Raw genomic sequence first — 26,295 nt, forward strand, 5'->3', positions numbered from 1 at the left:
GCCTGTGCCCGGCGTCGCTGCGGGGCCCCGGCCGTGCCGGAGGGGTCTGGTTCGCTCGGGTGTCCCGATGGGCAAAACCCTGGACACAGGGAACCAACCCTGGCTTCACTCCTGCCCTGCTGCGGAGCCCCGGCCCCAGTTAACACCATCATTTCAGTTATTCAGACGGTCGCACCGGGAGTGCTGGCTACGGACAAGCTTGTTTATTTTTCGGAAAATACTAGCGTCTCCTCTTTTTGCCCAGACTGCAATGCCGCTGGAAAATCAAAGCCGCACGGACAAGCACGGTACCTGCTCCGTCCAAACGCCTACAAAGACGTGGACTAGCGGATGCAATTTCCCGGAGATCCATCCAGAAATCAAGGCTGTGGCATCAGCTGTGCCACCAAAGCCTAAGAGCCACCACGGCAGGTGCTGAAGGTCTCTGCCCCGGTGGCCGAGGGAAGGCAGAGCCCCTTCCCGCTGAGACACGCCTGAACACCCACCAGCTTCCTCCGCCTCGAGCCACCGCGCCCCAGCGAGGGTCCTGCTCTAAGGAGAACGACTTTGCCACCCGGAGAACATGTTTCAAACAAAACTCACAGCAAAGGCTTCAGTATTTTTTTTCCTGAAGTATTTCTACCTGGAAATGTGCCAAGACTCTTGGCCGGCATATGAAGGGAAGAACCTGGGTTAATGGAAATGCAGCGCACTGCCCGCCCAGGCTGAGATGTGCAGCGGTGCCGAGGGGCCAGACCCGACCGGGGAAGAGCCCAGCACTGCCCCGAGTGCCGGGGGCTCTCAGACCCCCCGGGAGGGCGCAGACGCTCAGCGCTCGGCTCCACAGCACCTGGAACAAGAGCCACGGGAACCGCGTTCTGCGGGCCACTGGGCCTTTTGAGGCTTTGTTATTAGGAATAATTTAAATTACAACTCTGTACTGATTTTTTAACAGGAATCTTCTTTTTAAACTTCCCTTTTTTTTTCCAGGAGATAATAAAAATTAGCATTTTATTCTAAATATACCATACCGCAAAATACCTACAACCCATTACAATCAATTTTTTTTTATTAGTGGGATGTGAAATGTGATGCCACGCTCATAACAGTTTTAAAACTGTGCTATTCTGAAGCTGTGTAGCCATAAGCACTAAAAGAGAGGATGTAAAATGTATGGTCTAAAACGAATATAAATCAATCATTATGACAGAAGTAGCACTTATTTGAGAGTCAGAAGTGAACAAAATATTCTGTGTCAGCAAAATGTCTCCTGTCAAAACCTGCTCTTTAAAATTTCACTACAATGTGCTGAGACAAATGTCCTTTGCAACTCCATGTAAGGAAGCATGTTCTAAATCTTCATAATTCAAACCTTCCCTGTTCTCAGGCAGAAAAACCCCAGCTGTATGTAAACGGTTGTGTACTCCTGCTGATGGAGTAAACACCCCGCTTCCAGCCACGGCAAGTGTCAAACGCTGCTGCCTCCTCCACCAGCTCTCGCCCAGGACCGACGGCACCTCTGATCCACCCGCCCAGCAAACCTCCAGGAAGGGGCATCAAAAGTTTTCTCTGCTCTGCTCATTCCTTAAGAGTGAATATAAGCTCGTGGAGGTCAAAAGAGCACCAAAATGAAGCGGTGTGGTTATATGGAAATCACTGAGGAACCCGGCACGTACCTCCCACTTGTGACCCGCAGGTCGGCGGGACCCGCGCCAGAGACGCTTTATGGAGCACACACCCCCCCCAGGTGCCTGCCCGGGGCCCCTCCGGGGTTACACCAAACAGCACGGTGACCGGGGTGCCGCTGCACCCCCTCTGCTCCACCACGGCCCGTTCTGGTCAGCAGCGCGTTCCTGTCCAGTAATCCCGACGGCAACGGCAGCGGGATCCAGCTCCCCTCAGCCCTCTGCCCAGAAGCTCTCCCTCCCTCCCTCCCTCCCTCCATGCCTTTTTTAGTAGACCGTTTACCTTTGATTAAATTATAAATGTTTGAGCCCAGTTAAATCTTACAGCTAAGCTATCTGAGCTAGTGTCGTCTTTTTTTTTCCTCCCCTTTATTCTTCCCAAATGCATCACAAGTTTCCGAGGAGATCTGCATTATGTCACTCTTCAGTATATAAAATAAAGGGCACGCAACTAAATCAGGTCTCCATTCTTCCTTACTTGGGATGACAGCACAAGCCGAACACTTTTTAAGTGGTTACACTGTTTGCCAGGCTGCCACTACCTTAAGATATATAAAATACCAAATTTAAGACTTCAGAAGGGTAAATGACTCCAATTTATGTCGTCATACTCACGAAAAAGCAACCTTTCCCATTCTGAAAATACTGGGGAAATATACATTGGTCTTTCAGGTACGTCCCACACTTCTGGGAAAGAGTGAATGTAACGAGGGTTTTACAATTACCCGTTCAAAAGAAGAACCATCATTTTTTTTCAATTATACATTTTAAACTGGACACGATCTGCCACAGAGTCTAAAAAGGCAATATTAAAGGCCTGGGATCCATCGCAATTTCTGAAAAATCAAACCCCAAAGCAGAGGAGAGGACAAAGGCAAAGCAATGGCTGTTGGAAACAACCTCTTCCAACTCGAGATTCTATTTTTGCAACTGTCTACATTAAAAAACCTGTTTGAAGATTAAAAATGCATAAAACTAGAAATTGACATTTATTTCCTGCAAAACAATCTATTTTTTCAGAGATAGTTTTTCCAAAAGATGATAAACTCCTTCTCCTTATGTTGTGCCTTAAGACATCATGTGCTTTTATCCTTTAGCAAAATATGAACCAGCTACTAGGCTGACAATGCCAAGAACCATGACAAAATGGATTATTAATGAGAAACTGATCTCCAGAACTCTATTAATTTATGTCTTCCTGTCGGATCCCAAAGATGTATCAGCCCTCTCACTCAAAGAAAAAAATGCCAACATTGTACTTTGTTTTAAAGTTCTGCTTAGATGAAGAATTCATTATCCAAAGCACTGTTGTGTTATTTCAGTCTTCTTGTAGAATAAAGATTCTTTATCAAATAGCTTAGGAAGCCGCTGACAAGTGCGAGGATCTTGCAAAATATATTTACATCAAAAATTCAATGAGGAATCTTGGATTTTTAACCTTTTTTTTCTTTTCTCAGCAACACCCGTTGCCTCATTCTGACCTGTCAGCGCTTTGGAAATGAAGACCATGAAATCCCATCTGTAAAAACCTGAGGAAAACTAACACGATGGTGGGCTTTTAAAATTCTTAATTATACTAATTATTCCACTGCAAAGTAAAATGATCTAACACGTAAACAGAAGAAATCGGATTTCTTTGTTGAGCACAAACAGCAAACAGACATAAAATACCCTTCTAAGGCTCCGCGAAAAAATCTATCTAATCTACACTTATCATAATATTTATGAAATAAAAAACAGAGAGGAAAAATTGCTGTAATGTACTCTGGGTGACCTCTGCTTTCGAGAGAGAATGAAAACAGCCTTTTGCTTTTCAATCCCCATCAAAGTGGAGTTAAAGGAGGGACAGCATTCCCTTGCTCACTGCCATTAATCATTGCTTTCTTCAAGCAAGTGCGTATTAATTTCTGTCATCCCAAACATCATCGAGTATTGTTACAGCACCGTTCACTCCTCATTCACCACCAGTTGTTACCAGTTTCCCTACACTGAGCAGAGACAGGGTGAATCGTGTGGATTTCAGTGTTAGAGGCCTTTATCCCTGGGGTGCTGACACCAATTAAGCCATTTCAAGAAGAAATGAGAACAGGCGCAACCCTTCCCTGTAACAAGAGCTTGCACCTAGCATTGGCAGGTTGCCATTCGCTGTTGCCTCGCACTACAAAAACACCCTGCCACATCCCCGGGAATTATACAGCGTGTTTACATTTCATCTGCGCGCTACCCCGGCACATTTTTTCAGATCTCCAGCGCAAAATTCGGTGCAGAGGATTTCACCGTCACTTGCCAAATAGCTTTCCCGGGTATAAAAAGGCTTTAGGACGAGATTTAAAAACTAGCACAGGCTTTTCCTAGCGTGGTGTTTTTTAATCAGTTAACGTTACTGTCAGGGAGAGAGAGCTGAAGCAGGACCGGGAGGACGAGCTCTTGTTCTTTTGCTTAATTCCGGCATTAGACGCACACATAAGACGAATGACAACAATTTCGCCATTGCAATATAACCGATACACTAAATATGAAAATTAACTGAATCTTCCAGAATTATAATATCCTTCAAGCTGACTAGCGATAAGCGTCCTCGCGCTGCTGGCACCGCACCAGTTTTTGTTTGGGGGCCTGCAGGAACTAAAAAAATGGCACATTTCGAAAAAGTTACCTCAAATCCTTGAAATCAACACGTTTAATGAGTTTAATTAATATCATTTGTGCATTGCTAAAGCGCATGTAAAGATTTATCAAACTCTCTGGCAATATTGTTGATTTTTTCTGACCGCTTTAGATCCAATCATTCTCCTTGTTTTAGACATTTACATCTGCTTTTAAGTTTTTATGGTTGCCTGTTGGCAGGCAGCAAAGTGGAGCTGTCGATGCTGCTGCAGAATAATGCAAGGTTTGTTATGAATTAAATATTAGAAACCTTAACGCAGCGGCCAATAAGAATTATTTGCCTTATTAAAGCAGCAGAAGACGCTGATTAAATTTTCATTGCATTGCAGTCTTTTTCCCATTTCTGCTTTCAATTCATCATTCTAATGTATGAAAGGCTTGCCGAATAATGGCACGGGGACTTAATTTCTGGAATGCAAATATGGCAAAGAAAATACCATAAATACCCTCCCAGAAAACATTAAACAGTCAGTTCTAATTAAGTGAATACTAACTAAGTAAATATTCTCTTAAAGGAAAAAAAAAAAAAAACCAAAACACCCAACCTCAAGATATCAAGAATTCCAAGAAGGAATGCACTAGAAATAGAGGCACACAAAAATCATATGGAGCTTTGATTATCTGAATTTCACAGGAGGAAACTAAACAATCGAATTTTCAGATAGTTCGAGAAATTTTTGTATTTATTAGTAAATAACAGAAAACAGAGTCCTGTTCTGATTAACTGAGATTGTTCTTCTTGGGTACTGTAAGGAAATATACTGCAGTGCGTGACGGCTGTAGCACGACTGCTTTAAGTCAGGTGATCCAGCTGTGTTAGCTTTACAAAGCAAAACATTTTAATACTACTCAGTGCACTGGCATGGTACCCTTTAAAAATGAAATTCCTTTAGGGGAAAAAAAAAAAAAAATTCTTCTCGTGACAAAAAAATGGTGAAAGGCATTTGGAAATGAAGCTGGGAACAGCAGTCGCAGTTCTACACCCGCGCTGTGTGCAACCACAGGTACGTTTAGGGAAAATGGTCCAACAAAATCCTGTAATCGTGTGTCCTATACCGAAGGTTGTTCACGTTTCTGCCTTAATGTGCATCAGGAAGAAAATGAACTTCAAGTATCCATTTCCCCTAGAGAAAATCTCTTCCCTGAAACTCTGCAACTAATGAAATGGGGATCTATAAATAGCAGCATCATTACCATGAGAGCACTTGCTTTGTACCAGTCTCTGCATCTGACCCTCTTTACACTAATAACTAGTAGACCTCAATATCATTCCTCTATAGGATGATCAATATTAGGACAGTTAAAATGTGATGTACATTTAAACCGTGGAGTATATTTACTTACCAGCCCGGCACACGCAATGCTATCTGGCCCTGCCTCTCCCTGCTCACACTTAGGACAGAGTTTCTTACTGTCTTTAGGAGACGAGTGCTGCTCTGTAACTTCTCTCTGATGTTATAGAGACGTGCATCGTGACAAGACAAAAGCCATAACACACCTGAAACGTTCCCTGCTGGAATCCCTCTCGACGAACCTCATTAAAATGGTTACTCCGTTCCAAACACCATCTACTCAAGCCTTACTGTGGCAAACTCTTCCTTAAACTGTTGAATACAGCAAGGGAGCATTTAATCAGTAAATGCAATGATTTGGAAACGTGGTTTACTTCCAGTCAAAAACCACTGTTTTCCAACTGCAGGAGACGGTTTCAAAAAGTTAACTAGTATTTAATTTCACCACGGATTGTAAATTAAGCTATCCTAAAAGACAATGTGGTTCAGGGATCTAGGGGTAAAAAGGAACTATTTATTAGGTGTCTATGGAATATTCTGCAACTGCATATAATTTATTGATACTGAGATATTTATGCTGCCCTTCATTAAAGGTAAATATTCAGTTACATTTGCATCTCCCATATACAAAGAGCTCAATTGTTCTGCTAATTTCATATCTCTTAAAATAAATATGATAAAACGTTCCAGTGGGTGGATGAGTTTAAAGGCTTTTATTCTCTGTGACAAAATTATTGATGACAACATATCATAAATGGCACTTACTCCATATACACATGTCACAAGAAAATGTAAAATATTAGAACAGTTATGCATGCAGGAACATTTACTTTTTAAATGAAAATATAACATCCCAATTTTAAAAACCATGTGGTTAAATCAAGAGAATGCATGTAGAGAAAAAAAGAGGACATGAAATTTCACGTGCGCTTAAGCTGATTTTCTTTGTGCTTACAGGTACTATTTATGTACTAAAATTTGATTGACTTTATTTAAGCCACAAAATACATAGTCCACCAGCAAACTAAAGACAAATGGTACAACCAAACAAAGCTTTCAGGCATGCTAGATGACTTCCCCGTCTCCCAGAGGTACTTGTTCGGTGGCGGGTTTTTTTTTTTTTTCTGTTTGTTATCACCCTTTAACTTATTAAATATTAAAATAGCCCAGAAATCTGCATTTTATATCAAAATCAGCAGTCAAAGACAGTAAAATGTATTTAGAACATACTGGGATGGAAAATTGTGTTAGTGTGATTCAAGCAGACGGTACCACTGCTGGAATACATTATTGTCTGTTATAGGCAGTACTGGTGGAGAAATGTTTTGAACGCATTACCAGTATGAGGACTTCCACGTTACAATCTTTTTTTAATCATTCAGACATACCTCTGAGAGCCTAAAAAGGGATTATTGCAAATATTATGGGGTTTTTTTTGTATTTTAATACGATTAATATTATAAGACACACAAAGATATCTGAAAGGAAGGATTTAAGAGAAATAAGCTGAGTAAGTAAAGCTTGTAAAGTGTAATCAACATCATATTAAAATATCGGGCAGCAAAGGTTGCAATTTAAGGCAGAATTCCCAGCAAATGAGCGGAGCAAGGTAATGGTATTTTTTACCAGGGCTAAGAAAAAAGAAAAAAAAAAAAAAAAGTATTTGTTGATTCGTGCCAGCAGCTAAACTTTCAGGCATATTTGTAAATAAAATGAAAATTCTGACGTCGGGTCCATGGTTTGCCCCTTCACGTGGGCCTGAGATGGAGGAAGAGGAGCTGGGCGCTTCCCACAGCCGGGCTTTGGAGAGTTTCAGAGTTAAATAAAGCAGATTTGTAAATGGCAGGATCCTCTCAGCAACGACGTGGTTCTTGCTCTGAGGCAGCCGATGGAGCAGAGCTGCTCAGCGGCACTTGACAACAGCAGTGCTCCCACAATTGTAACCCTCAAATCCAATCAATCGTTGCTCTTTGCATTTCAAGCAGCTCCTGGCTGCCACTGCCTGAAGATAACTATTTTACCACCTCTGTCATGCCTAATTAACAAGTCAGATGTACAATTTAGAAATTTTGCAATTAACCTGCTAAAATATTGCTGGAGGATGCTAATTGTTATGCCAGTTGCCATAAAAGCTCATTTGCATAACTTATGTGTGAAAAACAATTATGAGCGGCGTTCACAGACGCGGTCCACAAACTGCTCCTAGCTACGGATGAGAGGGCCACAAAAACACTTAATTCATTGCCCACAAAATTATGTTCCCCCTTTTCTTAAACAGCATCTGTTTTGTGAAGCTATATTCATAGAAAATCCCCAAATCAACAATTAGGAGCATATGTAAATGTGCGATTACAGTTCTTTTTCTTCCATTGACAAGTTCCCCTTCCCGTGCGCGGCGAGGAGCGGGGCGGCGGTGCCGGGTGCCCGCGCCCCCTCCGTCCCCGTCCCCGCGCCGGCAGCGCCGGGCACTGCCAGGGAGGCGCCAGCCCGCGCTCCGCCGCTATCTGCTCCTCGCAGCGGATCGCTGGGGGCCACTTTAACAACAAAGAAGCTAAAGTCAATTGTTTCTTCAGTGAATAGGCTTCTGTTCTTCAGCATATATTTACCCAGGCGTTCAGGGCAGATTTTTACCATTAAATCAGAGCCTGTAGAACATGGTTGTTGTACAAATATTTACATTAGTGCTGACCACAGCCTTATTGCGGCACTCGGAGAGAACAATATTCCCAGCTCTGTCCCCCCGTTTTGGAGGCCCGAGTCTCGCGCTCAGCCACAAAGCCGGGATCGCCGCGCTCCCCGCTCGCACGTGCAGAGCCATAAGCTAATTTCATCAGACGTCAGGGGCCGAGGCACGGCGTTTCCATCAGGCCCCACCGCGCTACGGTTTTAGGGCGGGGAAACAAATGCCCGGGTTTTTTTTTGTTGCGGGGAAAACAGGACGCGGAGTGTGCGTTGTGTCAGGTCTCCTTTCAAGTAGGCAGTTCGCTCAGCGAGTGTCCGCAGCCCGTTAAATATTGCTCAACTAAATAAGAGCTCCAGTCTGGAGCCCCGCAAAACGCGGGCGCACGGTTCAGCGCCAATGACATCACGTCGTTACGCAGCAAGGCGATGCTGCTTGTTCCTCTCCAAAATATTAGAGACTTAAAAGTTACATAACAATCACGGTGATTAAACAGCAGCTGTTATGATAATCAGTCAGTAAAAGAAAATTGATTTGTTTAGTGCTAGCAACTACAATATTATTAGACTCTCAGTATATTGAAAGGAAGAAATATTTCCTTTATTGAACACAAAATGCCATAAATTTAGGTAAACCGAAATTAGTTCATGTAATACACTGACATCCAAGAATTTATGTATATAGAGTCTATCATTTAATTTTCAGACATTCAATTTCTATACTTGGTCACAGTCAAAAGGTCAAGAACCAACAAGTCAATAAGTTCCCAAGCTCCGTATCGATATCACGTCACTGCCCTAACAAGTGGAGAGGAAGTAAGAAATAATTCACAAAAAAATCCTCAGCTGCGTGTGGAAGGGCAAATTCCCGGCGCCGTCCCGCGCGAGCGCTGGGCGCCCAGGGAGCCCCCGCGGCGCCGAGCCCTCGTCAGCCCCTCGCCCCGGCGGGACCCGCGGGGCTGCGGGACCCCGCGCCCAGGCGCCCGCGCTGCCTCCTCAGGCTCGCTCTCCCCTCTTCCCTCTTTCCCCAGTGCAACAAAGGAAAGAAATACGAGGTAGAAAAACTGATAGTTCCCACTCTATTTGAATAACAAGTGAAATCCTAAAAATACCTCCACTGCATGTTATTACCAACTGTATCACCGGGTTTTATAGTGACAGGACTGTGCTATAATTTCTGAGAAAACCTCGGCATAAAGCTCCATAAACCCAACCACTCCTGTAATGTATCACCTTATCTAGTGCACAATCATTTCCACAACTTTTCATGTTAGTATAATTTGTTCAAAAATGGTAATAAATACATCCTTGAAGTCAAATAAGAATCATTGCACAATCTACTGTAACTTGTTCTTACTAGTGACAGTTAATCATGCTACCAGGATCTCACATGAAAGAAAGTAAGCAAACATTTGGGTGTTCTGTAATTACAAACCTCACTAAAAGCACACTTCCTTCTTTAATCAACAAATACACGAAGGCATGCTTTAAATACCCTTTCAAGTGTGCTCTCCTGCCTGTGAGCAGCTCTCACTAAAGAAAAGCAGTGATCCCCATCTACGCTGAGCAAATGGTCTCTCTCTGTACTATGTAAACTAACTACCATGTCAGAAAAAGCCCGATGCCCTTTTGCTAGAGGTCTAACCATGAATTAAAAAAACAAACATTCCTAATTAAAGCCAAGAAAAGTAGAAGTCTAAGGAAAGCTTAATCTCCTCATCTCCAGGAGGTAAGACTCCACTTAGGCTCCCTGTGATTGGAGTAAAGTGGGCACTGTAAATAGTGCTAATAGATTACTTCTTATGTAACAATTTTAATTATACCCAATACTTGACAAGCATATTCCTTTTCAACACACAGCACCAACTTAACACAATCTTCACCAAAAAATCTGATAGATAATATTCCCATTTTAAAGACAGGAAAAGCGAGCTCTTGTGTTCGCTTCAGCGAGGTGGCGGCCAAGCCCCGGGTTTGCTCCCGTGAGGTCACCACATCTCTCCTCACTGGAGTGGGAGGAACGTTTTTTTCTTCTCAAGTCAACAGCAGCATCAGGATTCAAACCCAGAAACGCCAGCTTTCACCTCCAGCACCCTCTCCTCCCGCAATAATGCCGTCGGGGGTCTACTGGTTAAGAGGAGGTTAAGGTTGGCCATGGACCATTTTCATTATTTAGTTCTTTTGATCAAGAGTTTGAAACTCAACATCAGCAGCTGGAGACCAGCGATGCTTTCTGTTGCTTTCCGCCGATTTTGCAGTTTCAGGTGCTGCTTTGTTCTTCCCAGTATCAAAGAGGTTCACTGAGATGACGAAGTTTTGGGGTTATAAATTCCTGAGGGCATTCTTTGGGCCGGGTGGTTGGGGAGCTCCCGGGCAGGGCAGGGCCATCCCGCGGTAACCGCCGGCCGCGCCACCAACGCTGTGGGGAGGGCTGGCGGGGAGGGGGGCGCTGAGGGCAGGCCGGCGGGCAGGGACCCGCAGCGCACGTGCCAGTTGTCCTGCGCTGACGTGAAAACCCCTGTGGCTTCGGGGAAACCACGGCGGTTTGTGTCTTATGTGGTTCATGTTAAAAATTTCCCAACAGTGATAGACTTCAGCTGCCAGGATCAGGGAGAGCATGTGCATCTAGCATGAACAGCCCCCGCACGGAGCTCTGGGGCATTTTTTTATCCTTTTTCCTTTCTTTTAAATAACTATTGGGGCTCATAACAAGCACTGTCACTCTGGCGCTACTCCCCTGATTGACTTTGCGACAACGATCTGTGGAGGAGATGGGCACACAAACAGCGAGCATTCCGCAGGCACTCGGGCAAAGAGGACTAGAGAGGCTTGGGTCGGGTTTGTTTTGGTTTTATTTTTTGATAAATTTTGGTCCAATTTCCAGAATTACTTCTCTGATATTTTTTTTAACAGTATTATAAAAAGAAAACTAACCACGAAACTGTAGGAAAGCAACTCTGAGGCTGAATAAAAATCACACACGCACACCCCCCCCCAAAAAATAACAGAAGAAAATCCGAACTAAATCAGAAACTCTCATCTTCGAGTCATCCTGGAGCGTCCTAATACTGCAGAGGTCTCAGCACAGTGATCTTACGTATCATATATGCTCTAATAAATAGGTTCAATGAGTTGAGTTAAGGGCAGAGTTTAACTATTAACTCCAAATTTCCTCGCTCTTATGGCTGTAAGTCAATCCCTTAATGTTACTTTAACACAATTTCTGGCAGTTGAATAAAATCTATGGTCAATATTACAACCCCTTCCTTCCTAAATGAAGGAAAATATACGTGTGATTTACATAAGAAATGATGGGAAATGCTGTGAGTGAGTGGGGGTGATAAATGTCCAAGGCCCCACCGGCCAGGAATCCGAGCCGACCATTTGACTTCAGCTGGTCGGGCCCTCATTATCCCAGTCCCAAAACCAGCAGAACTGGCAAAAATACCTCCACGCAGGTACAGCTCTCAGCACAGGAGCGGTGAGCAGTCGGAGAGGTTATAATACAAAGCTGTAAGATATATCTAAAATAATACCACAAAAACCAGATGACACAAAGAATTCTAATACTTTCCTTTTGTTAAGATACAGTAACTGAGAATACAATGAAATTCTTCATGTTCAGTATCTCCCATTAGATCAATTAATATTCAGAGAAAGGCTTTAACATGAAGTTTAAATAATCATAGAAGGAGAAAAAGAACCACCAATGTTCTAGAAGCTTCTCTAGACCTTTCAATCAATTTTATTTATATGCAAAACCAAGAGAAACTCAGAAAAAACAAAGCTCCTCCTGATGCTAAAGCTCTCAATTTACTGACAGGCAAATGGCTTCATGCTGCCACTTAATCTCATTTCTTGCATAATGCCCTCTAATTAGCATATCAAAGTGAATTAATACTTCTAGGGCATTAGCAATGGGAAAATCTGCTCCAGGCTTCACAATAGCAGTTAAGCAAGAGCCAAGAAATCCTCAAAAACACCACAAACCACTTTGCATTGCAAAACTGTTCAATTTATTTATCCTCTCTCTCTAAACACTTTTACCGCACACTGTTTTACTACTGTTCACCAAACAAAATGATAATTGCCAAAGTTACCAGCATCTGTAATGCCTGTTTAGAATCTTAATTTAGATTGTATACTTGAAGATCTCTAGACGCTTTCATTGACCCCATCATACACAACAGGATATACGGAAAAACCGTTGTTCTTTTAAAAAATGTCACCAGGACAGTATTACTAAATTCCATTTTCCACTTACAATAAATAATTAAAAATTAAATCACATATGAAAAAGCCACCTGCTGGACAATGAGGAATGAGAGATCAGCTTTAAATGTTGATGCATGACTTAAGTATAGCAAAAGGTTCTGACCTGTAAACACACGATACAAACCCACCCCCCTTTCCCAGTGATTGATTTGTAGGACGCATGATACTCAGTGATTCATAGATTCTTACAAGTTCATGTGACTGCGCAACATGCACTGAGCTGAGCCCTGACAAAAGAATTTCAAGTAAAATATCTAAAATAGTATAAAAACAAAGTAAGTGCATAATGACTTCTACTATATGCTTTTATGCAAAACATGCCGTTTTTACCCAATTCCTGAAGCAATAAACACATTATAGCTGTTACAATCAGGCATCAGACCATTTCTTCTTCAAAAAATATTCTCAGAATCTACTTTCAACCACCGGTCCCTTCGCAAAATAGAAACTATGATTTATAAACAAGGACTAAAAAACCCTGCAACTTCATCATCTGAGTGCTCCCCATCAATCTTTAAAAACAGAAAAAGAACATTAAGGGGAGAGGGGGGGGAAAAAAAAAAAAAAACAAACCAAAAAACCCCCCCCAACACTAGTACCCCCACCGTAAACCCAAGCAGGGGGCTGGAGCACTAACGGAAGGCTAATAACAAAGAGTAGAAGAAAATGCCGGGGTCACTGGGGTTTTCCACGTTTCTGTTTGCAACGTGAAGGGGAAAAAAAAAAAAAAAGTATGGGAATAACAAAATAAATTACGATGTATATTTATCTAGTACTTTGAGCCTTCCTAAAGAATGTGCATTATTGAAAAATATATAGCGTTCAAGTACCAGGCTTCATTTCCTTTCATATTTAATTCCCTGTTTACTTCCACTGTAAAGACAGCATTATGGAGGAGCTCTAATGTCCAGCTGAGAAGCACAATTCATCTGTTTGGCTGATGAACTACTCCAACTTTATAAAAGCATGAACTATAAGAGCTGACAGAAACTTTAATAATTTATATTAAATATTGATGTGAATTATTTACTCCATTCATACTTAAAGACATGAATTGCCTACCAGAGAAAAGCAAATGTGACAAAAGGTCAACACGATGGTGAAAAAAGGCAGGCTGTGTCAGGCATGTGTTATCTGAACCATGCTGATCACCTTGATAAGCGAATAGCATTAAACATGACTGCTGAGAAAACAAACAAAGCATTCTTCTCAGGGTGTCAATTCACGGAATACAAACAGCTACATCTAATTCCACCAGTGATACCAGGACGGCAAAACTCCACTCGGGGCTCCGCTGATGTGGACTCGCTGTTACACAGATTCAGTATTCATTCCTGCTATTCATAAAAATATTCATCGAAGCATCATCTGCACGATGTGCGAGGAATTGAAAAACAGTCTAAAAATCGAGGGCAGATACAAACCGGACTCTCTCGCGCTCTACTATATAATTATTAATACAGCCTTCATATGTATTTAAGTATTGCGTTACATCTGTAACAATTTGGTATGTCTAATTCTGCTTATACTCGTCTACGGTAGACTGCAAATATCATTATATTAATGTTTCACACAAATCAGTATTTAAATTGAAAAAAGACAGCATAATATCCATATCATACAACTTTTTCATTGAAAGCTGTAGGAATAGAGCTTGATAAATGTGTTAAATCCTGGGGAAAAAAAAAAAAAAAAAAAAAAGGGACTCTTTTGCATTCACTACATGCTATTATAATAATTTATCTCTGAATGCAAAAATTCCTTAACTTACAGCAAGCATCCTAAAATACACCACACAGTAACTCACATAATTTAGTATTTTCAGATAAGCAAGCAAATGTGTCAAATTCAAAAATAAAATGAAGGACGTGAAAAATAGCTATAAAATAAAACAAATCCCTGCTCCTAGTTAAATTAGTATTGACAAGTAGGTCCGAATTTATCCTCTAGTGGGTAAAAAAAAAAAAAAAAAAAAAAAAAAAAAGATCTGGAAACCCTGATCCCGGTAATCAACGTGAGGATTGTTATTTACATAGAGCAAGGAGCACTAACAATGGTAAGGTCTAAGGGTGTGGGGTAGGTACAGGTTCTGTAAGATAAAGTGCCATGAATTTCTCTAATGAAAATAATCACCAAAGCTGCCTGTTTCCTTAGCCAGAGACGCACCCGGTTAGAAATCCACCATAGAAATAGAATTTTGATAATGAATGTGTTTGAAACAGATGACCAAATGACAATCAAGATACTTTATTCAATTTATTTTTTCCTAGTAAAACATTTATGAAGAAAAGCGATGTCGCTGCCGTAAGGACAGTGTAAATGACCTAGCGTTCTGCTGCACGTCATCATTTGTAATACATTTGCTGGCAATTAAAAAAACCCCACCACTCAAAAGTACAACCAATGGTTCAGTGAAAAACCCTGGATACTGAAGCATGAGAAAGGAAACAAAAGCTAAACAACTTAAACTGAAGAAAAGATGTACACACAAAAATACACGATGCTTACTTCCTCGTGTAGTCAGGGTAAATCAAAAATATGTATTTAGCAGCTTGACAAAAACACCAGGACTGCACATAAATAATTTAAATAGCTGAACTGAATAACAATAACATCACGGCTGATATTTAGAAAATAGCTACCACACGTAGGTAGACACATACACACACATCTGTATGTATGCTATCTGCCATTTCATTGTTCCACTCGAATCCTTTAATGCTCAGACAGGATTGCGTATGATTATATATTATTGCAAGTTGTTGGCACCAAAGGACAGTTTACAAACACTGAAAAGTTGAAATTTGTGTCATGCAAGGGAAGAGTCCTGTGATCCGATTTTTAAACAAGCGCAGAGAAGAAAGGGGTTAACATTTTCAGATTCTGCCAGCAGACAAGGCAAAAAGCAGAGTCCTTCTCCCGAGTTACCTAACAGGCGGTTCACAGATTTTGCAGCATATTGACAAGGGGCGTTCCTAAAAGAGTTGGGCCGTTTTCATCAATAAGGAGCTTTGCAGCAAGGAAGGGCACGGTACAGCCCTTTAATCATCGGAATGGCATCCTATAGCTATTTACAGTTGTAGCAATAAAAATAAAGGTTTTAGCTTACATGGGGAACAGCGAGGAATTAACCCCGTGGTTAACGTCACTATTTGTCTGGGTTTCGTATCCCTTTTTTTTTTTTTTTTTTTCCCCATTCTTTATCACAAAATTCTGCACAAGGAGAGAACATTCTTAATGAACATTTTCCTCCTTTCTGTTTAGACATAAAAAATAGTTCAACCAGCCCAACCAGCCAAGCAGGCCTTTCTCTTCCCCTGCGGACACCTCCTGCAGTCGAGAAGTTCATTAAGTTTTATGATCTTCCCAAGTCAGTCCTGCTTATAAGCCTCACAAAGGCCACAAATCTGGCAAACCATCATGTATGCCATTAGGCTTTACTAGTAAATGAATGCTATTTAGGGTTTGTGGTGACAGTAAATTAGGGTTTGGTTGGCAGCTATCATTGTTTCTGTTGGCCTTAGAGAAATAAATAAATAAATGTATACGTGTACGCGTACACACACGCACGCGTTCAGGCATTTCTATAAACGTGTGCTCCTAGCTATACAAATGATTTTTAAAGATAAAAAAAAAAACCAATCATCTATCAACACAATCCAGGACCTAATAATATGTCATTCCATTGGGAAATAATTGCAATTCCCTAACCGTTTTAAGACTGTAAGAATTAATATATTTTCATCTCTATCTCCATGAGAATAACCAGTACCTCAGGTATAGCAACGTCCTAATGGAGGTTTAATCAAATTACAAATCTGAAGGATTTTTAGTCAGTAAAAAAAGAGGCTATTAAAAAAAACCCAAACAAACCCAAGCCAAAGGCAGACATCAGGTTTTGATTCCTCCTGGCCGGCGCGCGGGGAGCCAGCCCGTTACACAGGTATGCAACAGATGTGAGCGCGCAGCAAGAACCAACTTCCACACTTCCACGAGAGCCCTCGGAGAACGGGTGAAACACGGCAAAATAGAGCCGACGGGCTCTCACTTGCTTAGCTTCATATTTTATTGGAGGGGCTTCGGCAGAACTTCGGGCATCATTTGTCTTTGAACTAATTAAAGAAGCAAGTGGCAGTTTCTTTATGAAAACCATGCTACCTTGTGGTTGCCTCTAAGAATGCACATATCTATTAGTATCTGTAAAGCTCTTAAATGTGTTACGCAGCACTTTTTTAAAATGTTAAAATGTTAAAAAAGAAATGTCAGGCTAAATTCAGTAAGCTCGGTGATTTGCTTTGTACATGGTAAATACCTCACACGAAAAAAAAATAAAAATCTTCAGCTCCTAACCCTAAGCCAGACAGAGAGAGGCTTTTAAAAATGTGATGCATTCATTAACCCTTGCAGGAAAGTGATAGAGCTGCTCTACCTAAACTGAGGATTCCTCTACGTGTTCTCTCACAACCAGTCTCACAAAGTCCTTCGCTGACTGTACTGAAAACTACTAAAATACAAAAAAATACATAATTCAATATAAAAATGACTTGAATATTGCATTACTTATTTCAGAACAGACATGACTGCGATTACACTTTAAGTACAGGCTACAGTCTCCCTCCTCACCTCCCGTAGCAATAAAGCCATCACGGCACTTCCCACCGCCAACACCAAGGTAAACTTTGGTTCTGATCAAAAAGAATTAAATACCGGCGCGTGACCCAGTTGCAGGCGGGTTTAAGTACTCAGACCACAAGACAATGCCGAGTACCGGGGCGGCGGGGGACAGACCTCTGCTTTAACTGCATCTCAGACCATTCACCCTTCCAGTTCAGAATTGTTTGAGCCGTTTCCTCCAAGAACAGCTTACAGAAAATATGCTAGAATTTATTTTCACGTTTTCTTTGCGTTAACACACTAGCTAAAGCCTACACGGACATTTCATCTCAACTGGGAGACCCTGAGTGAAGGTCCCCCTGCGGGAACAGTTTTTGGTGGGGGTGTGGATTCATCTCCATCAATCACCCCGTGCATTAATCCTGTCCCTCCTGTGCTGCCGGGGCTGGCAGGATCCTGCCTTTGGGCAGGCAGACGCCTTCACTCTTTGTTGGTTCTCAGCGATTTCACAAAAGAGATAACTTGCAAACTTGGCTCGACTACTTGCAGCACAAAGGCAGGATCCCAACTTACAAGTTATCACCGAAACACCCCGAAACGTTTCAGACCACAAAGTCTCTTGTCAGGTTCCCTCTTGCCTCCGAGACGGCGGTGGCCTCACCAAACACCCTCTGCCAGTAATCCCCGCTGCTGAAAGGACTTGGGTTTTTCTTCGCAGCTCACCTCTGACATGTGGTTGACTACACTTTCCTTTCAAAACAGCGAGGCTAAGCCCTCTGCAAATAAAGTGATCGCAGGACCTACGCCTGCCTCCTTAATTGAAATCTGCCTGCTGCAAAATGTCTGAACATCGAGGGCAGGTTGCTTGGCTGGCTCCGGAGCAGGACAGGCAGAAAGTTTAGGGAAAGGCAGAAAACAAACACAAGCCAAAGAAGGACGGAAATGGGTTACGAGCTGATCGAGGCAGAACGTAGGTAGGTGGGGAGGGAGGGCAGAAGGGGGATCATTCCCCTTATCCCGGGTAATATAATGCAATATAAAGCGGAATCAATCTTAATATTCACAACACAGTCAATACCCTAGTGCTTAGCTGTCAGCAGAAACTGAAGTGGATCCCCGGTAGCAAAAAAACCCGTGGACATAAAGCACCATAATTTACTGAGAACCGTGCACTTTTAGGCTCCGCAGCCGAGATTTGCAATGATTTCACGTTTCTTGTTTTCATCTACAGCCTTTATTTTTTCAGTGTGCAATTATGGGGAATGTGACTGAATATCGAATACAGCTAAAACGCCAGCCAATGCCTGTATTTGTTTTTGAAGCCAGATCACACTAAATGTTCTTATTCTCATGATACAGAGTACTTTGCAAATTTTCCTCTTTAAAAAAAATAATAAGTCTCTGTAAATTCAGCGATGTGAAAAAATTGCAAAAAAAACACCCCACACTAAAATGCCTCTAAAAAACCCGCGGAGTTTGTTAGTGCCGCGCTAAGGTAGAAAAAAAAAATTTTTTTTGGTACTTTTGCGATGAAAATTTTCTGGCATTTAAAACGTCATCGCCCGAGAGCCCCTCAAGCTTCGCCCTGGGGTCAGAGCATCCATCACTTGGCATCCTCGGGGGCTCTGGAAATCGCCTTCCCCCGCGCTGCTGCCGGGGGCTCAGCTTTGCTCTCCCCAAACCTGGGCAGCGCACACCCCCTCGGAAAGTTTCTGGTCCCCGCTGCGTGTTACGCATCCCGGGGAAGGCACGGGGGAAAAAAAAATAAAAAATAAAAAATAAAAAATAAAAAAAAAAAGTGAGGTAACACAGATCTGACAAGTATTTTGCCCCGGTGTCCTGGCGGTTAAAAAGGCAGCGCGGGCGCTCCGGGGGCACCCCGCAGCAGCGAGGGGATCCTCCACCGCGCCATTTCGCAGCCAGGCAGCCCCGGCGGGCCGGGCCGGCGGCTCCCTCGGCCCGGCTGCCTCGGCCCGGCTCGGCCCGGCCCGGCTCGGCTCCCTCGGCCCGGCTGCCTCGGCCCGGCGGGCCGGGAGCGCAGCGGCCACCGCGGGCCGGCGGCGTGAGGGGCGGCCCAGCGCCGTCCCCGTCCCCGCCGGCGGGAAGCGGCGGGAGGAAGGAAGGAGGGATCAAGATGGCTGCGGCGGCGGCGGCGCGGGCGGCCCTTACCTGTTTTCTCCTTGATCTCGCAGAGGACACTGAACAAGGCGGGCTTCATCCTGTGGCAGTTCAGTGCGTGTTTCCTGAAAGAGAGCAGAGGACAAGCGGTTAGCCACGCGTTTTAGCAACATGGCGCCTTCCCCGAGACGGATCCCCCCGGTGTCGTCGTCCGTCTCCTCCTTCCCTGCCCGCCAGCCCCGCGGCCCGGCCACGGCAGAGACCGGCCCGGTGCTTCCCACGGCCGGGCCGCGGGGCTGGCGGGCGGAGGCGGCGGGGGGGGTGTGGGGGGGCCGGCGGGGCCGGGGGTCCCTCTCCCAGCCGCGGCTCCCGGGTCTCGGTGCCCTCATCCCGCTGACTTTGATCCCGAATTATCTTTGTGCAGATGCCGCCCGCCCGAGGGGTATAAATCACCCCCCTCGTCCCCGGTACGATCCGTCCTGCGATATTATAACTGATTTATTAAGGAGATCGGGAGGGGAGGGGGGGGGGTGGGACGGGGGGGGCACTTGCAGAGTTAACACTCTTTGTTTTTGTATTTACTGTGATTTAAAACAGCCGGGGTTGGGGTTTGGGGGTTTGGGTGTCCGTCCCCCCGTCCCCGTCCCCCCCCCCGCCCCGCAGCAATATCTTGTCAGGTTTGTAATTCATCAGCCGCCGCTCCGGGGGCAGGGAGGCAAGAAAAGAAAGAAAAGGGGGAAAAAGTTGCACTCCTGGGGAGAGCGCGGCCGGCCCGACGGACGGACGGACAGACAGACGGCGGAGGCCGGGTCCGCCGGACAGTGTCCAGCGGGAGCGGGCAGGGCTCTGCCACAGCCTCCCGCGCACCGGAGCGACGGCGCAAGCATCGCGTGCTTCTATATTTTATAGACCTATCTATTTAAAAAAAAATAATCATTAAATAGCAACTTTGGCTCTGCCTTTGGCCGCTTGCAATTTCTCCTACGGCACCGAGAAGTTGCTCTAATTGTGAGACTCCGGCTCTCCGCAGAGGAGCAGGAAGGAGAGAAACAGGAAAAAAAAGCAAAAAAAAAAAACAACCCACACACACACACACCAAAAAAAAAAAAAAAAAAAAAAAAGGTTTAATTAGAAACCAACTTTGCTTGTGCCTCATCCAGGCTTTGGTCAGTGATGGTCATGATCTGATGGAGGATGTCGCCGATGTCCTGCTTCCTGCCGTCGCCGTCTGCCCCTTCGTGTCCGTGGGGAGGAGGCAGGGCCATGCCCCCCTGCACCGAGTGCCCGGCCAGGTTCACGCCGGCCAGAGTCTGCAGCATCCTGGACTGATCGTCCATGGCTCTGCCGCGGCCCGGGCCGCGCCGCGGGCGGGAGGAGCGCCGGGCGTCGGGGGCAGAGCAGCGCCGGTCAGCCCCGGGCTCCCCAGGCAGTCCCAGCGCCCGGCGCCTCGCTCCGCTCTTGCACACACACACACCAAAAAAAAAAAAAAAAAAAAAGGAGAAAGAGGAAAAAAAAAAAAGCCAAACAAAATAACAACAACAAAAAAAATCAGTATTTGTGTTTTGACCGGATCTCAGCTGTTTATTCCACTCTCTTCTCCTTCCCAGTGCAGTAAATCACTCTCGTCTTTAGTTACAATCTTCTTTCATCATCATCATATTTGTGGCTTGGATAAATGAGTTGATAAGGTTTCTTTGCAGTTTTCTTTTCCTGGCACAATCTTCCTCCAAAGCGGGTTTGTTTGGTTTTTTTTGGTTTGTTTGTTATTTGTTTTTCCTTTTTTAAAATTTTTATTGTCGCTTTTTATGTCTTTCCCCACTTGTCCAAAAATCTTCTTTGCAAAAAGGCAAAATTAAAAAAAAAAAAAAAATAGAAAAAGGGAAAAAAAAAAAAACAACTCGCTTTCAAATCCTTAAGAAGTTAGGAGGGTGGCAAACAGCAAAAACCACAACAAACCAGGCGAACACCCCCACCCCCAAATTGCAACATAAAAAAAAAAAAAAAAAAAAAGCCAAGAAAACACAATCACAGAGGGGGAGAAAAAAAAAAAAAATTAATCGCCCTCCCCCCCCAAAAAAATAACAAACGATCCCAAGTCTGTGCAACGGGGGTAAAACGGCAGCAATCAAAAGTTTGAACTTGTGCAAAGAAAAGAGCGGAAATAACGGGGAGAGAACTGTAAAAAAATTAATTACACACTCTCTGCAAAGCAATGTGCAAAAATATCGGCCCGCTGGAATTTATGAGCCCCGCCGCCCGGTGCCTGTGTGTGCTTTATGTTGTTTGATGGCCGCTCCGGTGAGGGATTGACAGCCTGCCAACGCCACTCACTCACCGCGGACGTGTCACCCTGTGAAGGAGGAGAGCGGCCGCGCGCGAGAGGGACGCGGAGCCGCCGCGCCCCGCCCCGCCGCCCCGCCCCGCCCCTCCCGCGGGACGCCGCGCCGCCCCGCCCCGCGCCCCGCCCCGCCCCGCCGGGCGGGGCCGCCGCCGCCGCGCCCCGCCCGGGGCCGCCCGCTTCGCGGGGCCCGGCTCCGCGGGGCCGCCCGCCCGCCCGCCCCTCCCGGCCGAGCGGCGGCGGCGGCGGCGGCGCTGCCCGAGCACGGGGCGGGAGGCGGGGGTGGTGGCCTCGGCTGGGAGCGGCGGGCGCGGCGGCCAATGGCGGCGCGCGGGGGCGGGCGCCGGCGGCGGCGCCGGCCACTCGGCCTGCGCGGGGCGGGGCCGCGCCCTCCTGCCCCCGCGCAGGCCCCGCCCCGCGGCTCAGAAACTTCTGATTGGGCTGTTCGAACGGTCACGTGGCCGGGGCGAGCGCCGCTCCGGCCCCGCCCCTCGCGTTGCCACGGTAACGCCGGGGCCGAGGCCTCGCGTTCCCCCTCGGCGCCGCCGCCGGGCCGGGCCGGGCCCCCTCGGCCTGGGAGCAGCCCCCGGGCCCCCTCGGCCTGGGAGCAGCCCCCGGGCCCCCTCGGCCTGGGAGCAGCCCCCGGGCCCGGCCCGCCGCGCCTGCGCTGCCCTCCCGCGCCCCGGGGCCGGGAGCTTCGGCCGGGCGGCGGACACCGGGCGCGGGGAGGAGAGGCCGCGGGCCCGGTCCCAGCCGGCCCATCCGTTGTCGCCGTGTGGCCGGGCCCTGTCATGAGGCAGGAGCCTTCCGAGAGGGTTTTGCGCCTCAGCAAGCCGTGCTCTAAGGGCCGCCGCTTCCAGAGACAGCTTTGCAGTTCAAATCCAGCTCCCTGCAGACTGCCAAAAATGAGAAGAGAAAAAAATACAGCTATCAAGAATAACTTCCCTCCGTAAAGGGGTTATCTTTAGATCGCTGCCACCCCTGCACATTTTTTTTTATATAGAACACCGTCCCCATGCAGATACATAGTACATTCAATTCTGATCAATTTTCTTCACCTTCTGAGTGTGTAACAGGACTATTGCTAGAGAGACCTTTCAGGGAAGGGAAAACCACCTGTAGCATGGCGATAAACAGCCTCAGTAGCAATTACAATGATACTTAATTCGTTGTACGAACTTTCTCTGTGATGGACAGTTCCAGTTGAACGAAGTCATGTCCAAACTAAAACTTCATCCTTCCTGACATCCCGCAGATGTATGGCTGACACCTCCGACTCCGCGTGGCTAGAACCGAGCTCTTAATCTTCCTCCTCGGCTCCCGCTTGCCTCTTCTCTCAATCACAGTTGACATCATCATCATCGGACCTTCACTCCGGACCATAACTTGGATGTCACCGGTTTGATTTGCAGCCTTAAACTGTGGGTTACTGTTGTGGATTACTTCTGGTTAACAGAACTATGCTTTTACTGTCCCTCCAAGCAATTAGCATCTTCATTCCAATGCTAATTATCTTCCATCTTGATTACTGTACCATTTCCTGGTCTGAGCAAATGTGTTCTTAGTGTCATCCAGCTTTATTAAGAATGCTACTCCAAAGATCTTTTTTATTAGTATTATTCTGAGCATTTCTCAGATCAGCCTGCATTTGTCCACAGAGGACAAATCTCTGCACAAGAGATGAGCAGTTCTCGCAGCTGCCTGGCACAAAACCAAACCGGGCAGCGCTCCCCTGTGCCGGCCCCAGTCCTTCCCTCGCCCCACAGTGATCCCGTTCACCTCACCGAGTCAGCAGAGAGCTGCTCTCCTGGGTTATTTTTCTACTGGTTTACCGGGCTGAGCCAAGTTAACTGCAGCCTGAGATGACTGCTGGAGAATGGCTGTCCGTGCCCCGCTGTGCCTCCTGGGTACGGCCGTACGCTGCCCGTGATCCACCATCTGCTAGCGCAGCCCCAGCCCCTCGCCCTCGCTCCGCCGCTGCCGCCAGCTGACATCGAGCTCGCTCCGCTCAGGTGCTGTGGGGCACTCTGCCACGCTCCTGCCGCCGTCCCAACCCTCCGTTTCAAAGGTTGCTTTCGGTTGATGTGCACAGCCGTTTAGAGACTGCGAGGATGTGGTTTGCGGAGGAATTAACTGATATTGTCTCATTAATTCCACAGGAGATCGTGGAGGCAGACTGCCTCAGCCAAGTCTGAAAAGGGAAGGCACAAACACGCAGTCAGTGGGCCACGAGCAGCCACCGAGAGGACAATGAGTCCTGGCAGCAGCCGGTACCGCCTGGGGTTGGGGCTGGGCCGGAGGTTTGGGGCGGCTGGGCCGGAGGTTTGGGGCGGCTGGGCTCGCCTGCTCGCGGCCCGCAGCACGGGCAGGCCTCCACGCTGGGGACGAGGGGACGGGGCACCAGGCCAGCCCCGCACATCTGTCCTGGGTTTAACCACGGCCAGAACGGTTAACTTTAATAAATGATTATTTTTTCCTTTTGCAATAGTTACTCTTGTTTAAATGCGTCCTGTTTGTGTTAGGTGCTATGGGGAAGGTTTGGTTTAAAAGCACAGCCTAAATACAAATCGCACGGTGTGTCAGAGAATAAAACCCGAGAGAATGTGGGAGTAAAACCGGCCTGACCTCCACCAGAAAAGCACCCTGGTTGTCTGCAACCAGCAGCACAGCCGAAAGCTGCTAACCACCGCCTTCCTTCATGAAAACCTCGGCTGGTTCGCGAGGTTTGACCCCGCTTCTGTCGGTTCGTGACTCACTGTACGTGCTGAACTGTGACATTTCGGGAGGCGCCGCCGCAGACGCCCGGCACACGGCGGGCCCCGCTCCCCGCGGAGAACCGGCCGCACGCGCCCGGCACCGCCCGCGGCCGAGCACGACGGGACCCCCGGCACAGGCCGCTCCCGAGGCGCATGCGCCGGGCCGCGCCGCCGGCGCGCGTCACTTCCGGGGCCGGGACTTCCGGGTCACGGCGCGGCCCAGCGCTCCCGTTCCGCCGCGTCCTCCGGGCCCGGAAGCGGCTGCCCCGGCCCAGCCGGCGGGGGAGGAGGCGGCGCCCGGCCCGGCCCCGCGGAGCGGAGCAGCGCAGCGGCGGAGCCCGTAAGTGCGGAGGGGCGCGGGGTCCTGGCCCCAGCGCTGCGGCGGCCTCGCGGGGGGGCGGCCCGGGGCTCGGCGGCGGGGTGCCTGTCCGGGGCCGGCCGGCGGCTCTCCCGGGGCGTCCCGCGCCGTTGACCGAGGCCGCGACGCGCCGTGCTGTGACCTCTCCTTTATTTTTTCTGATTAAAGCCCGCGGTAAACGCGCGGGGTGAGGTAACCTGCCATGGGGATGCGTGAGCCCTCACGGGGTTGGAGGGGCGTCCCGGGGCGTCTGCAGCCCGGTCTGCCTGGTGCCGGGGGGGTTCCGGGCCTCAGCCTCCCCCCAGGAGCGGGCGGGAGCACGACCCGCCGCGGAGCACGGCGCGGTCTGCTGCGCTGCACCCGGCGAGCTGCGGTTGGGGTAAAAAGAACCGGTCAAATGAGCGTCTGACAGGACAATTTGGTAAGTGGGACGCGTGGCTGAGATCGGGCAGTTGGGCATGTGGTAAAGCGGGCAGGCAGCGAGGGAGCTCCAGGGGCTGTCCTGGAAACGCTCCACGCCTGGAGGGAGGCTGGAGGCCCGCAGCGTGCCCTGGGGTCTCTTCTGGCCTCCTGCTGTCACGTCACCCGAATTACTGCTCGCACGCTTGAGAACTTTGTGTCTCGGCCGCTTCCAGAGCCCGCAGGTCGCTGCTCTGGCTGCTTGGGGGCTTGCGAGAGGAGCGCTTGGGGCGTTGCTGGGCTGTGTTCTGGTTTTCACGTGCGTGGCGAGCGGTGATCAGAGCAGCATCGCCTTCAGGAACGTCGGGGAGGCAGCGAGAGGTGGTTTCTAGGAGATACGACAGCAAATTGATGTCAGCGTTAGTGGGAGTTTAGTGATTGTCTAAAGGAGAGAGGCTAGAGCCAAACTTAGATTTTCTCAGCGTGTTCTACATGAATTTAGGTTTCAGGGGATTATCAGGTAGATGCAAGGTTGGGAATTAAACTCTCTCAGTTATTCTTTCAAATTCAGAGCAAACCTGTTCACGGACACTTTTTTGGGTTAGATTAAAAAAAAATTGAGATCACCGTCTACATATAGACTTGTACAGAAATAACTGAAGGGGCGGATTAGTACCACTTTGGTACATTTCTTTCGTGTTTCAGAGCTTATTGCACCCTTTAATCATCTGTTTATTGATTTAACTGTTTCACCCAGCTGCAACAAATAACAAATGTGACCAACAGCTGAGCTCTGATAGAGGTTTTCCTTTTGATCAGCAAAGGCCTGGGCAGGTGAAGCAACTTGGCAGAACAATCCATGTGTGATGTGTTCAGTAGCACGAATCCTCCCCACCTTCCAAAGTTGTGAGCGTGAGGACTAGACCCCTGCGTGGAAAGGTCAGTTATACTGAGAAATGGGGCGGCAGACAAGCAGGGTGCAAGTCCTGCAGCCCCGTGCCCCTGTGGCGCCTCTGTTTGAGGCTCTGCTGCAGGGACGGGCGAGTGGCGCTCGGTGAGGAAGGCAGCGGGAGTGCTCGGGCTCTCCGTCAGCTGCTGGAAGGGCTGTGGAGCAGGACTGCAGCAGTGCTGGCCC

The 26,295-nt window shown here is 47.1% G+C and overlaps 2 protein-coding genes and 1 long non-coding RNA gene across 10 annotated transcripts in view; 2 read left to right on the forward strand and 1 right to left on the reverse strand.

Annotated features, from left to right (window-relative positions):
* PBX3 (PBX homeobox 3) overlaps positions 1-21,689 on the reverse strand; it is a 110,975-nt gene extending 89,286 nt beyond the window's left edge. The window contains exons 1-2 of one of the 5 annotated variants that reach the window (XM_074923409.1): positions 20,450-21,689; positions 19,361-19,434 (exon numbers count right to left, since the gene is read on the reverse strand). In XM_074923409.1, coding sequence (XP_074779510.1) covers positions 19,361-19,434; positions 20,450-20,646 — 271 coding nt within the window. In that variant the 5' untranslated portion in view covers positions 20,647-21,689. Of the gene's footprint in view, positions 1-19,360; positions 19,435-19,707; positions 20,016-20,449 lie in introns of those variants that run through there. The other 4 variants (XM_074923408.1, XM_074923412.1, XM_074923407.1 and 1 more) reach the window with 4 other exon arrangements.
* On the forward strand, positions 18,689-20,268 carry LOC141968584 (uncharacterized). The gene is made up of 2 exons (XR_012634908.1): positions 18,689-19,776; positions 20,003-20,268. It is a non-coding gene; the product is annotated as an uncharacterized LOC141968584 (long non-coding RNA).
* A 2,922-nt stretch (positions 21,690-24,611) lies between the features above and the next one.
* Positions 24,612-26,295, forward strand: part of MAPKAP1 (MAPK associated protein 1) — a 103,722-nt gene continuing 102,038 nt past the window's right edge. For all 4 annotated transcript variants that reach the window (XM_074923975.1, XM_074923976.1, XM_074923979.1 and 1 more), the window contains exon 1: positions 24,612-24,743. The gene's annotated coding sequence lies outside the window, so the exon portion shown is untranslated. The remainder of the gene's footprint in view (positions 24,744-26,295) is intronic.

Source organism: Athene noctua, chromosome 20 (genome assembly GCF_965140245.1).
Source record: "Athene noctua chromosome 20, bAthNoc1.hap1.1, whole genome shotgun sequence".
NCBI lineage: Eukaryota > Metazoa > Chordata > Aves > Strigiformes > Strigidae > Athene > Athene noctua.